At 38.2% G+C, this 15,128-nt stretch overlaps 1 protein-coding gene across 12 annotated transcripts in view; it reads right to left on the bottom strand.

Moving 5' to 3' along the window:
• Positions 1–15,128, bottom strand: part of BTRC (beta-transducin repeat containing E3 ubiquitin protein ligase) — a 201,033-nt gene that overhangs the window by 18,905 nt on the left and 167,000 nt on the right. For all 12 annotated transcript variants that reach the window (XM_055093298.2, XM_003825489.4, XM_055093297.1 and 9 more), the window contains 8 exons: positions 12,380–12,566; positions 7,059–7,155; positions 5,961–6,098; positions 5,354–5,472; positions 3,515–3,764; positions 2,955–3,073; positions 1,773–1,883; positions 54–132 (listed from right to left, as the gene is read on the bottom strand). In XM_055093298.2, coding sequence (XP_054949273.1) covers positions 54–132; positions 1,773–1,883; positions 2,955–3,073; positions 3,515–3,764; positions 5,354–5,472; positions 5,961–6,098; positions 7,059–7,155; positions 12,380–12,566 — 1,100 coding nt within the window. The remainder of the gene's footprint in view (positions 1–53; positions 133–1,772; positions 1,884–2,954; positions 3,074–3,514; positions 3,765–5,353; positions 5,473–5,960; positions 6,099–7,058; positions 7,156–12,379; positions 12,567–15,128) is intronic.

The raw sequence follows: 15,128 nt of genomic DNA, 5'->3' as shown, positions 1-15,128 counted from the left end.
TAATTTCTTCCCCCACCTGCTCTCCAATGCTCTCTAAACAGCAAGGCTCTTACCACAAGGGTCCGTAGACAGAGTGTCCCTGCAGGAGCACGGGGGTCCAAAGCAGCCACAAGATCCCACACTTTAATTTTTCTAAAGATCAAAAAGGGGACAAAAATGTTAGTTAAAAGCAAATGTAAGAGAAGGCAGGGAAGAACAGCAGAAATTCATGGCAATAAATATGGATGGTGAGTATAGTTTAAATGTACGTGATTAACCTACAAATGAGAAACAGGCTAGCTTTAACCAAACTGAAGACAGTTAATAGTAAAGTTATACCATACTTTGGGATCAAGAGGAGATCTTGTACCTTAGACCTTTTAATGATATTACACAGACCTAGAAATCTACAACTGTGAAGCATCCTCTTCCTGGGCACTTCTAAGAGTGGCCCAGGTCACAGGTACTGAGGGACTGGGGTCCATGTAAGAGCAATGCAGTTTATATAAGCAAGCCCTCATCTTTTGATTTAAATAAGATAAGTGTAGCTCTTCCAAAAATCTTTTAATAGGCCATGTTTCCTCAAGGTACATAGCAGACAAATTCCAAGACAGGTGGGTACAGATCAAAGCCAGGACAATAAGAAAATATTGTCTTGACCAAGCTGGAACATGTCACCACACTCTGAACAATTTCCCAAGGTTGTAACAGTGATGGCTGTCCCAAAGCAGAAGAAGTGAGCAGTCTACACTTCCTGCTGCTTGCATTGGCTAATGAATGTATCAGTGTAGTTAGCTCATGAACTAAAATAATGTTGTTAGTTTCTGATATTTAAAAAGCTGCCAAAATCAGGCAGATTGACAAAAAGAAATGGTAAGAGTTCTTCCTAAGTGAATAACTATTTTTTTTTTCTTTTTCTGAGACGGAGTCTCGCTCTGTTGCCCAGGCTGGAGTGTGGTGGCGCAATCTTGGCTCACTGCAACCTCTGCCTCCCTGGTTCAAGCAATTCTCCTGCCTCAGCCTCCGAAGTAGCTGGGATTACAGGCGCCCGCAACCACACCTGGCTAATTTTTGTACTTTTAGTAGAGACTGGGTTTTGCCATGTTGGCCAGGCTGGTCTCGAACTACTGACCTCAAATGATCCACCTGTCTCGGTCTCCCAAAGTGCTGGGATTAAATGCATGAGCCATTGTGCCCAGACTACTTTTGTTTGAATTTACTCTGTGTTTAGGATTGGTGGACATGGGGTCCATTCACAAAATTAATGGATTCCATAACCACTAGAAATTAGAAGAAAATAAAGATGACTAAACTCATAAATGAAATGCTAGGATGACAAGTGATGACAAGAGAACTGTACTCTTAAAAATTACTCAAAGAGATAAAAAACCCAAGAGATCAAAATTCAAGATCTTACCACACTAAGTCCCCAAATACTGCCCTCTAGTGTTTCTGTTTTGTTAACAGGTTACCCTTTTACATGGGTAGCCTGTTAACACTGGGTTTTTCTTGTTCTTTGCTTTACAGGGCAAAACAGTCAAATACATAACCAAATAACCAAAATATGAATGACAACCATGTGCAAACAAGTATAATAAAATGAATGGGAAGAATATTTCAGGACACTAAACCAAGGAGAGGTAAATACACGGATTAAAGAAATATGGTATCAGATATTTTGTATAAAATCTATAAGCTTTTAGAAACAAGGAATGGTTATGTTTAACACCATAAACATAAGGAAGGATTAAGACGTAGATTTTCTCTTTTTTACACTCTGTTAGCACACTCACCCATCATAGGCCCCACTGACTATCCTCTTGTTATCAAATCGAATACAACGCACCAATTCCTCATGGCCTTCTAACACTCGTAAACATGCACCACATTCTATGTCCCATAATCTGGAAGAGAAAATTAAGTCAGGTGAATTTTCACGTATTCTTTTCTAAGCCTGGAATGTTATAACAATACACCTCATATGCCTTCTAAAAATTCATAAAATAAAATCAATCACCACCCACACAGATATGTACTGCTTTCAATGTAATTTATTTCCTTTCTGCTATATAACTCACACAGAAATATGTAGGTTTAAGTTCAAATGTAAAATGTATTTTCAAAGCACAGGGCTTTACATAATTCTGTAAACAGGTTCTTCCAGGCATAAAAACTAATTCAATGCATGCAGTTGGCCTGAGAAGGAAATGACCAAGCTAAGAAAGCAGTTTCCTGAAGTCACCAAACTGAAAGAGATACAGATTATCAGTGATGTCCTGTTCTCACAAAGCACCTCCCCCTCTGCCACGGCAGACACTTCTTTCACCACTGTCCAGGACAGCTCTTCTCAGAGAATGGAAATGCAAACTCAGTTCTCAAGAACTTTTGTGTACTAATTATAAAAACTGTATGTTTTCAGAGCAATTCAAGTGATTTCTAGGAATAATTTCCTTAGATATAACAAACAGTAGCTCTTTTTTAATGGCCTTTTCATCCTTTTAATACTTCACTGAAGGGAGAGGATGGATAAATCTTCCAAATTATAATCATATCTATGTCATTCATCTTTGTGAAGGGAAAACCCCAAAAAGGACTTCCAACTGTGAAATCTTCATAATTTCAAAGACAGGTAACTCTCTGGCCAATTATGTAATGCTAAGACAAAAATAACATAATTTCTAGTAAGGAAACAAATCTTTCTTTTCATTTCTTAAAAACAATGGCAAAGAAAAGGCTGTTAGCTGTTTATTAGCACTTTTCAACTGTAGACAGGAGAAATTTAAAAAGAAGGGCAACAAAAGGCTTTGCTGTGCTGCTTCTCTGCCTGGGGCAAACTTCTGACCTGTAAGAAGCTACAGAAAGGAAAAACATTTGATTATAAACATAACAAAATTGAAGACTTGTATGATCTGTGCATTAATAATGAATGGGAGCATAATATTGATCCCTTATGATACAAGGCACTTGCTGCTCACCTGATAGTGTTGTCAGATGAGCCACTCACTACCAGCCTGTCCCTGTACTGCAAACAGGCAATGCCTCGTTTGTGTCCATTTAAGGTCCTTACAAATTCACAAGTACTTGTGTTCCATACCTGAAAAAGAAAATGGCATTGAGCAGTTGATTTGGTGCTTTTATTGGTAAAATCTATGGCAACTGGAGTCTTAGAGAAGCAGAAAACAGGACTGAACCATTAGAGGGAAGTCTTCTCAAACAAATAAAACAAAGGACAATTTAAATTCATGGTAACAGAGGCTAATTTGCAGTTGGCTGTTACCACATGAGAATTCCTCAAATTGATTTACTCTTCTAGGGTTAGTCTCTTCTCACACTCACCACTATTTATAGGAATAAAATATCTAGGATAAATTGTCACACAACGTCTCACTTATTACCTTTTCACTTGTAGACTAGTCTCTGAATTAAATATTACATTTTTCTGTAGCAACGTTTAAATATGAAATTGCCCTTGATCAAATTTTCATATGAATTCCCCCATTCTAAGTTGGAAACTTACTGAAAAATGCCTTATTACCTTTATAGTTCTATCCCCAGATGCAGAAACAATGTACTTGTCATCAAAGTCTACAACATTGACAGCAGCTCGGTGTCCGACCAGCACCCTCCGGAGGGTAATGTCAGTTGGGGAGGCCATATCCCATACAGCAATGGAACGATCTTTGGAGCAGGTCACCATCATGCCATTATTGAAACGCAAGTGCAGAACTGCTTCACAATGGTGAATCAACGTGTTTAGCATTTCACCTGTATTTACATCCCACACTCTGGAAGTGATAGATGAGATTTAGATGGTACTCAAGCTACTATCTGTTACCTATATTTGACCATCATGCGCCCTTCCACTCCTTATATTTAGAGAGAGGGCCGGACTGGGAGAGTGGGAGAAGGAAGGGGATGGGATGCTGCCAGTGTGTCCTTAAGACATACTGCTTGAAATATGGGCAAGTTGTGGAGGGCAAGGATGAGGTGGCAGCCACTGTTACCTAATAATTTGGCCCAGACTTGAAGACTGTAAAACTTCTCACATTCAATTTGATACCATTAGTAAGATACATTTTAAATGAGGAATCTGATTAATAACAATAGCATTAGTGCCCATTCCAATGATAGCCCTCAGGAGCCAGAAATGAAATAGGCCAAGATGCTTCTGTCACATACTTAGTAATGTGAATGTGAGTTTCATTACCCTGGATCTCAGGTTTTATCATAAAGGTCAAAGGCCAAGATAACCACGACTCTAATTCTAAGCCCCCATTTCTGTGTTCTGAAGTGGGTAGGGGTTTAAAATAGACCCCCATTGTAAATATGGGCTTCACAGCAGAGTGTGGGGCCCTTGGATAGTTTGAGAATTTTGTATGATTATATATTTTGATTATTCTATTTTTGTGTATTTACTTAAGGTTTTATAACATGTTATTTCCTTTTTTCCAGTTTAGCCCCCTTTTATAGAATATCATTTTTTCTTTATCTTATAAATGATGTTAGCACCTGCAGTGTTTTAGATTCTGTGGGGCACTCACTCCACAAGCACCAATAAATGTTAAATGTCAGTAACTACAAGGGCCAAGTTTGCTATGCCTTGCTATGCCTTTAAGTCAAAAGACAAAAAACAGGAACAGTCTTTTCTATTCACAGAGGATAACTTGGAATGGTAAACATTTAACTTCAGAGTATCTAACAATGCACTTAACTGCTTTTTTCCTAGGTCTATTTTTTTTTTAAAGTTACTTTTGATGCATTATGTTTGCTAAATCCTTTAGCTTAAGGCAAAATTCCTAACAGAGGTTCCCAGCAGTGCTGCTGGTACCCAGAACTCAAGCTATCCTGGACTCCAGCAGTATAATGGCTGTGTCATCAAATCACTAATGCCTCTGGAAATTGAGGGCCCCTCCCTGAGTGAAGCTTGCAATTAAAAACTGCAGGGATGGCAGGGGAGGGGCTGGCAAAGAGAGCACAGCTCACCTGTACATGTTTCAAAGGAGATAATACAGACCTGCACTACAGTTACCACTACCTGAAAGGAAGGCTTCATTGCATTCATATCATTCCCCCGTGAGGTGGTTTTTGTAAGGAATGCAAAGTTTACCATAAGGATAAGAAAAGTTTCTGTAATAGATGATCCTCCAAATTAAAATAGAATGTGTAGTTTCTTCAATGTGTGAAAATGTAAACTTACCTCAAGCATTTCTAAATCAAGTTTTCTAGTTCTAGACTGACAGAAATGATGGGGAACCGGTGGTTTATTCTTCTTTAGTTTCAGAACTGTGCCGATATATACAAAATTACTATCTATGACAAAGAACAGAGCAGAGCTGATATTTCAGAGTTCAAAAAAGCATTTGAAATTTTCTACCTGACCGTGGAATCCGATGATCCCGTTATGATCACTCTCTCATCATACTGGAGACAGAGGACTGAACCCGTATGGCCTGTGAGAATTCGCTTGCATTCCAATGTGTTTTTATCCCAGATCTAGGATGGCAAATAAGATCCTTTTGATCAATGTGATGATGGGGTGCTGTGGAGACTTGTTGGTCCTATTACGTGTCTGATCCCCCAAAATAATCAAAGCCTAGAGTAGTGTGGAATGCATTTTCTATAGGTATAGCTAAGCACACACACACACACACACACACATAGCTTCAGTACTAATGCAAACTTTTATCCTTTTCATTAAGGAACAGGGTAGTCTATAATTATGTGATGGCCAAAAGAGTAACAGCCCATTCAGTGCATTTCAAGAAGAGAATTTAACCCTAGGACTACCCATTTGTATAGTGTTCTAGGGGGAAGCTGATGTCTGTCCTTTAAGGAAATGATTTTGGCTTTGGGACTGGAAACAATCTAAAATCTTCACTTACTTTCTAGAAATAATGCTTAGAGTTTATGCTTTAGACTGCGCTATGAATGTGGTCACTCTTGCTCCCTCTGCTACCTTTCTACAACTGAATAGACCTCACCTTGATTGTGTTGTCTCGAAGGCCGCTTACTATTTTCTGATCATCATACTGTAAACAGTAAACTCCTTTGCTTGTTTCACTTCGGCAGTGAATTCTCTGTAAACTATGTCTTCCACATCTCCAATTAGATTCTATTGTCTGAGAAGAAGGAATGGGAAAGAGGCAGTGTTAGGAAACACCTAGAATCAAACTCTTTTTAGGCTTTAATGACAATCAATGGCTCAATGCTTTACTCTATGGGATATACACAATTTAGGGAAAACTAAAAAATGTCTTTAAAAGGCTACTATCTATATTTATAAAATATTCTTCCTTTTGCAAGGTAATTAAAGGTTGTTTCCTAGAACTCCCCTGCCTATAATTTGTTCAATTAAATAATAAATCTGGTGGAAAGAGACTACTCATCAAGAGAAGAAAAGCTACGAACTACGTGAGGTTATACACTCAGTGCTCTTACATATGTGATGGCCATTGCTACTGATTGCTACTGATGAACTTCTAAGGAGGTTCAATTCAGAAGATATTTAAATATGAGCTTATGAGTACAAGTTTACCAGTCACACTGCTATGTATGAAGGGATCAATCTCTTTAACTCTCTCATCTACTTATTAGTAAACCATTTTTTAAAGCTTTAAAATTTTGCCTAGCAATTTATTTTACCTACCCTACTCGCCTGTAAAGAGACTGATTTTCTTTTCCTTTTCTTTTTTTTGATGGAGTCTCGCTCTGTCGTTCAGGAGGGAGTGCAGTGGTGCGATCTTGGCTCACTGCAACATGTGCCTCCCAGGTTCAAGTGATTCTCCTATCTCAGCCTCCTGAGTAGCTGGAATTACAGGTGTGTGCCACCATGCCTGGCTAATTTTTGTATTTTTAGTAGAGACAGGGGTCTCACCATGTTAGCCAGGCTGGTCTCAAACTCCTGACCTCAGCCTCCAAAAGTGCTGGGATTACAGGTGTGAGCCACCATGGCCAGCTAAGAGATTGATTCCCAACTCATGTCAATAAACCTTAATGGGCTTGCTGTAACCATACTGTGACTGAAGAATGCTGATAATTCTGTGCCCTTGGGCAATACCCCAAAATACATAGATTCTTACCTCAATGTCTTGTATAATTTTAGGATAAAGTGCTCTATAAAAAGAGTTGGGAGGAGCATTCCCGTCAGGAGGTTTGTTTTTGAATAAATACTGTCCCCTAAAAAATAACAAATATTTCCCAGTGAAAATCATGACATTATATATTTAAATACATATATATTTTGAGACAGAGTCTCGCTCTGTTGCCCAGGCTGGAGTGCAGCAGTGTGATGTTGGCTCACTGCAACCTCCGCTTCCTGGGTTCAAGTGATTCTCCTGCCTCAGCCTCCTGAGTAGCTGTGATTACAGTCATCTGCCACCATGCTGGCTAATTTTTGGATTTTAGTAGAGATGGGGTTTCACCATGTTGGTCAGGCTGGTCTTGAACTCCTGGCCTCAAATGACCCGCCTGCTTGGCCTCCCAAAGTGCTGGGATTACAGGCGTGAGCCATCACACCCGGCCGACATTATATATTTATAAGGAACTTCATATATTTTGAAAGTGTTTTCACAGTTACCATTCCATATACTCTCCATAGCTGTCTGCGGAGGAGCAAAGGTAAGCCTGATTTCAGGAGTCCCATGTCAAAGAGTAACCTTCTGGGCTCTAAGGAATCTGACCAACACTGATTTGCTTTTGGGTAAAACATGATTATTTCCAGTGTAGAACATCGGAGTACCAAGCCTTTAGGAATATTATAATATCAGTAAACAAATGGAATATGTACAATCAGAATTCATCTATTGCTCTATTAAGACTACTGCTTAGATTCACTGGCCTCATCTTTTGGAAATTTTGTTAGTAATGGTAACTATTACCTTTGAACTAGCACATGCCCTATAGGTTTTTTTTTTTTTCCCCCTTTTACTGTGTCAGTGGTCCCCAGCATTGTAGACAGCAGCAATGCCTCTGGCATGGAGATCACTTTTGCTAGGTCTTTATTTGTACAGGGTAAGGTGTGGTGGCTGCTCAGTCACCCAGGCTGCTGCTAATCAGTGCAACTATGCTTTGAAAGGAGCAATTCAGTTCATTTCAACAGAAAACAAAAGGATCACAGGTGTGTCCAGCAGCAGCTAGGGAAGAAGAAAAAAAAGAAATGCCTAACAGCACTGCTATCAAGTCTAAGGCATGAAACTGACTTTCACAGGTGTGCTCCTGGCTGTGTACATACATACATGTACTTAACTGCCTTCCCTGATTCCAGTGAGCAACATTTGTTAGTATCTCCTTCCTTATGACAGCACATCTCCGGAATACTCGTATCCCAAGCTAGATCTTTGCTACAAAAAAAAATCAGTAAATGGCAATCACTTCCTGCTGGGTAAAAAATTCAATTCCTCATCCGGAAGTTAAGAACCCACCAAACACGGTGTGGAAGCTAGTAAACCCCACTATGGGTGTACTAACTGCTGTTCTCACTGGCACCGTGCCTTGCAAAGTGGAGATAGGCAGAAATGCCTCTGAGTGTAATCCTGGCACCAGAGAAATCATGTTTTCTCTGGGCCAGCCATCCACTCCTCCCTCTATAGCTCCATTACAATATAATTAATTGTTTGGTGTCTCCAGGAGTGTTTCTCCCCTGCCCTCTCCCTATTATACACCCTGAAAATTAGTTGAGAAAATTTCCTATCAGGAAAGTAGATGGCTCTAACTTCTGTGTTAATACAGAAAAGAAAATCTGAAATAGAGAAGTGAAAATAATACTTATAAAAAGGGGGATTAATGAAACATGATACACCAGCATAAACAAAAGGGGAAACAAGATGCATTATGAAAGAATTCCAGATTAATGGTACATTTCTCTGTACAATATTATTCTACAAACACTTTGCAGGCAAATAATAGATTTTGAATGTGAAGATTTTAAGTCTGACTCCTGAGCCCACCCACATTCTTAACTACTTTATTGTTTCTCAATGCCCACCATTCCTGAGATTCCTGTCTTCTTTTAATCTCTAGCACTCCAAGACTTTCTTCCTATGCAATGATACTATCTACATTCTAAGGAAAGAGAACTCACATAAGCTTCTGATCTTGTTTTCCACCTCACTGCATTTACCATGTCTTGGTAAAGTATCTGAATTTCTTCAAATCAAAGTGTTACAGAAAGGGGTGGCTAGGTACTGAAAACTGGCTTCTGTCTTTATGTTTTAAGTCAAAACCTTTTATGATGGAAGATCTTTGAAAACAGGGACTACTTCTACGTGAAATGCCTAGTACCTACAAGAATGTGAGTACATGATAAACGTTAAATATTAAATTCAGAATGTTATAAAATGTGATCTGCTGATTAAGAAAATTGACTTTTCCCAAGTGGTCTTTTATTATACTTTTAAGAGTTACCATTACTGAGCAGACAGCATATTCAGTATTATTCAAGAGAGAAAACTACAGAGTTCATGTCCCAGGGGAAGACTGTCAAATCCATCTAGATATAAAATACAACATCAAATACCAAGTTAAAACTTAGAGATAAAAGCTTTATTAGAAAACTGTATTTACTTACTATTTTTGGTTAGTAGAAATGGAAGAACCTTTCAAAGCTAGCATATGGGGAAAAGTATAACACAGAAAGACTTTATTGACGTATTAGGCTTGGTAAGACAACTTGAAAGAAGAAAATGAGAAACTGATGGAGTAAATTTTTTTTTAAAAAAGGGAGGACAACTGACACAGGAATAAAGTCAACATGTAAAAACAGAAGCAGCAACAAGAAAGTCGAGGAAATAATGGAGGAAGTCGACACGGGATGTATAAGTATTTGGAATTTCATGGGTGTATCATGGGATTAAGAGGATAAACATGCCCAAAGACAAGGGGATATAGTCAGAACTCTGAAGGATACTCAAAAGAGCGGGAATGGGTTTCTGTGGATAAAGAGATAGGGGAAAAAAGTGGTAATTAGTGCTGGATCCTGGATTATTTCACCTACGCTTTAGAAAGGCTCAAAAGCCATCTTCTCAATGATTGTTTTTTCTTTGTAAATAACATAAAAGATCTTGCCATTTAGTGCCAATCCCAAGCAAAACTGTGGAGCCTTTTACCTTTGGCATTTTCACATCTATCTGTCAAGAACTGCCCAGTTACTTCTTGATCTTTCTGCCTTCAAAAAAGGAGTCAGTAAACTCCCAATTTATGATGAAGGTTTACTGTCATTTACAGTCCAAATGGGAACACAATGTATTTTAACAGGTAACAGAACCTTTATAACTAAAGGAATGAATCTCCTTAACTGAAATTTCAGGAGTTATTTGGAGACGAGATTCTTTTTTTCTGAGGGATACAGAAATCTTCTCAGCTGCCCTAAAATTTTCTCATGTAAGCAATTGCCTGCTGTATCCCCAAGGCTGGTCCCAGCACTCTTAGCAAAATGATGGACCCCGAATACCATATAACTCCATTTTTATTTGCTTTGTTGTACTATTAAAGAGTTTATTTCCAAAGTATGAAGTAGGTTATGAAAGATTTCTATTTTTCTATGTAGCGAAATAAGAATTAAAAAACATATTTGAGAAGTAGTAATAATATTCTTTTGTGTGTGTGTGTGTGTGTATGTGAGAGAGAGAGAGAGAGAGAGAGAGAGAGACAGAGAAAGAGACAGGGTCTTGCTCTGTTGCCCAGGCTGGAGTGCAGTGGCATGATCACAGCTCACTGCAGCCTCAACTTCCCAGACTCAAGCCATCCTCCCACCTTAGCCTCCTGAGTGGCTGGGATTACAGGCATGCGCCACCAGGCCCAGCTAATTTTTTGATTTTTTTGTAGAGATGAGGTCTCAATATGTTGCCCAGCCTGGTATCAAACTCCTGGGCTCAAACGATCCTCTTGCCTTGGCCTCCAAAACTGTTGGGATTACAGGCGTGAGCCACCCCACCTGGCCAACAATATTCTTTGTTACACAGCCTAAAAATTGCCTAGTTTTTTTGTTCCTTTAATTCAATTTGAGAGAAAAATTTAAACAGTCTTCCTAATAGCCAGAATAATAAAAATCTCTGAGGCATTTGGTATAATATTTATAGGTCATTGTATTTATTATGTGTTAATAAATTTCAAAGATAGAAAAAAAGAAAGAGAGCCAACTACTTTTTCATGAAAATTCAAAGGAAAGCTGGCCCATGAATATTTATCTTTTAAAAGTGTTCTCTACTTTTAACTGTTTTCCTCTTTATGATCCAAGATAAACAACTGATAAAATTAATTTGGAAGGACATTACTAAGCACACACATGCCTATTATAATTTTTTCTGTCAGAGAATATTTAATATGTCACCTTTATTTGTGAACTATTACTACGTAGCTTTCCTATAGTGACATTCTAGAGACATACTCTGAGAGAAAATTCTTTAAAGAAAGATATCTTTCAGAAGTTCTAATGAAATAGTACTGTTAAGAGAACAACAAAAAAATTAGTGAAGTCTCTTAGACTGCTAACTATATGATGCTTTGGGGAATTCGGAATTAAGTCAGAAAATCTTGAAAAACAGAAGTCTTAAGAAGAAACAATGATTTATACTTAATTTCATTTTCACTTTTTCTGATGGCTACAGTTCTTATTCCACTTGGGCTTAAAAATAATTTTTGATTACAAAGGTGACAAAACACCAGAGGCATAAGATAAAGGCAAGAAATTTTCTGAAAGAAAATAAAAGCATTTGTCCTGCATTATTTTAGGGGAAAGCTATACTGGATGGTTTCTATGTGATTCAAAGTCATCTACTTTTTTTTTTTTCTCATAAATTGCCCATCAGTCCTTTTGCAGGATACCAACTTTTTTTTTTTTTTTTTTTTTTGAGACGAAGTCACGCTCTGTCACCTAGGCTGGAGTGTAATGTCCACCTAGGGTTCATGCGATTCTCCTGCCTCAGCCTCTACAGTAGCTGGGATTACAGGTGCACGCCACCATACCCGGCTAAATTTTGTATTTTTAGTAGAGTTGGGGTTTCACCACGTTGGCCAGGCTGGTCTCAAACTCCTGGCCTCGAGTGATCTGCCCACCTTGGCCTCCGAAAGTGCTGGGATTGCAGGTGTGAACCCACTGTGCCCAGCCACAGGATACCAACTTCTGCCCAGATAATAGAATGTTTTAAACAGGAGGGCTGATCAGCTTTCCATTATTTTTTGCAAAGCAGTATTAATACAATATCATGTCATTTTGTGAGTGACAGGTAAGAAGAAAAACTGCTGAGTATATGAACATTTGTTCTCTGTTACATTTTAAGCTAGAAATCAACAAAATCACCATATTAAATGAGAAGTGGTCTCATTGGCTCCCCAAAAATCTTTCAGTGACTGTGAATGGCCAGGTCCTGAAGCCATATAAGAGTAAGAAAAGTTAAAGGCTCACCATCCTCTTCGTTCTGCCAGGCCTCTCCACAGAGAATCTGTCCTGACCATTCTCTCGATAAGCTTCTTCCATAGCATGCCATCAGAGGTCACTCGGTACCATTCCTTGCACACAAGTTCAGCAGCACATAGTGATTTGGCATCCAGGTATGACAGAATGTTCTCAGCAATATGATCCAAACCCCGAGCTTTCAGTAGGGGGAGGAGGCAAAGAAAAAGAACACAGAAGGAGGCGAATGATTTTTTACAAAAGGTCCTTTAAAACAGAACAGCATTTGTTCTGCTATGAAGGCACATCATTGTCCCTAGTGTGGTCCAGTTTCTTTTTCAAACAGAGGCTTGGGTAAAATGAGTGTCAATAATTTTTCCATAAGGTTACAGAAATGAACAGTATTTTCCATCTTCCTTTAGATAAGGAAGTTAAAGCTAACAACCAGCAAACCCCCCAAGACATTAAAAATAAAAAGGATTCCAGAAAACAATTCACATCTATCTATATGGATTTCAGCACTAGGGGATGTTCTATGGATGGCATCTCAAACTATGATTCAGACCCCCCCCAAATCTCTATATTAGGTCCATTTCTCATTCTGTTTCTATTACTGCTGTAGTTCCAAAGCTGTTCGGTAAAAGAAATGTCCTTTAAATGTACTAGGGGAGAGGCACTAAGTCAGAATGTGCTGGGTTATAGAATTTTGGGCATGCAGAAAGGAGAGAAGGAGGAAATACAGAATGGCATGGAAATATCCCAAGAGAAAGACAGAGATGTATGTTTAAGTTCAAGAATGGGTTTAATTTCAGATTAAAAAAAAACTATATTTGAGAGTAGCTGCTGCTATAAAACCTAAATGACAGTTGGGCAAAAATGAAAAAAAATTCCAGACCAAAAGATAACTTGGTTAGCATTTCAGAGAATATTTTGTAGGAGGTGCAGAGGAAAACAGTGGAGAATAGATCTTGGGGAGTGTAAACCAGAAGGGCTTCCCAGTTAAAGTTCTCCACCACCCAAATCTGTACTGAGGTCTCAGAAGAAAAGATCCTATAAAATAGGATGATCTCACTAAAAAAACTTCTTTTGCCTGCTGTTCTACATTTACAACTGAGATAAAAACATTCAAAGTTATTTCTGTTTACAAAGTACATATCAGAGGTTTTCTACAGACTTAAATAGTTCAGAAGGATTCCTTCATACTCTCACTCCCGTAGGCACAAACTTAACAAGAAAGAGAACATGGCATTTCATTTTGGGCCTTTCCCCTGAATCATATCATTTTAATTATAAAGATTGTATGGATATCAGTCACACTTTTCAGCAGACTTGAGAAAGAAAGCATTAAATGGATTTTGTTTGGCTGGCATCACATGTTCGTATGTAAGCATAAGCAGATGGAGACATGCATTACCCAATTCTTATTAAAGGAACATGAACAAAAGCCAATTAAAGATATAATAATTAGTTCTTCATGTTAAATACAGTAATGGTACAATTTATATTAAAACTTTCTACACCATCAGAAATTTCCAAAATGCAGTCCTGTGTTTTTAATGGGTGCCATCAAATTGTTCCTGATCATTTCACCATGTACCTATAAATAAGTCTTTGGAAGTAATTTCACCTAACACTCCAAACAAACCCATTACATTAATGGACTACAGGCACTTTTTGAAGTAGTTTGGTTTACTAAACATAGCCAGATGGTATATAGGTTTATAAGTTTAAATGGCCATAAAGCATTAGATTGATGATTTAATACCTCATAGAGTGGTCAGTGGATACAAACCAGGGATCAATATTAGGTAAAGGATACACAGGTCTAATCAACTCCTGTTCAATTCTTAGTGGTATAAGCTTGAGATAGTAACATGTCTCAGTGACTGGGGAGAACAAAGTAATGAGGTACACACAGACTGTTTTGTACAAAGAAAACTGTTTGCCTATGGCTAAAACAAAATCCAGTGAGTAAAGAGGGGGCAAAAATCTATTCTATTTAACAAAAGATATAGGTAAAATTCAGTTTTTATAGTGGTTATTCCTAAGATATAAATAGGTACTTCTTTTGTTTTAAACAGCAACTTAAATTCCTAGTTTTCTGAATGGTGGGGTTCTAGGAAATGTTTTTAAATATTTTCTAAGTTTCCTATAACTTCTATAATTGGAAAACAACAACCAACACCCCCTCCCCTAACAAGGTAATGATATTTAAGATAAGATTCATTCATGCTGGTATGATTTTTTTCTCTTAAAATAAACTTTGAATACACAAGACTCCTATTTTCCTGAAACAGCATTCCCCCCAAATACTGACACCTTGGCAGTGTTCTTGTCTGCCCTTAAGCATTCAGAAAAACCACAGCATCCTCCAAAAAAATGATTTTACGTATCATTTTATATTTATTTAACACCACAACAAGGCTTATGAGATATCCTTCTTTCTAAAAACTTCAACTAAAAACGTTTCTTATTCATCTGTAGAATTTATTTATCTATTTATTTATTCATTTATTTTCTGAGATGGAGTCTCGCCCTGTCGCCCAGTCTGGAATGCAGGGGTGTGATCTCAGCTGACTGCAACCTCTGCCTCCTGGGTTCAAGCGATTCTCCTGCCCCAGCCTCCCAAGTAGCTGAGATAACAGGTGTGTGCTACTACACCCAGCTAATTTTTGTATTTTTAGTAGAGACAGGGTTTCACTATGTTGGTCATGCTGGTCTCAAACTCTTGACCTCGTGATCCACCCACTTCGGCCTCCCA

Source organism: Pan paniscus, chromosome 8 (genome assembly GCF_029289425.2).
Source record: "Pan paniscus chromosome 8, NHGRI_mPanPan1-v2.0_pri, whole genome shotgun sequence".
Classification (NCBI taxonomy): Eukaryota; Metazoa; Chordata; class Mammalia; order Primates; family Hominidae; genus Pan; species Pan paniscus.
Note: the sequence above shows the minus strand (reverse complement) of the source record. Positions and strands in the feature narration are given on the sequence as shown.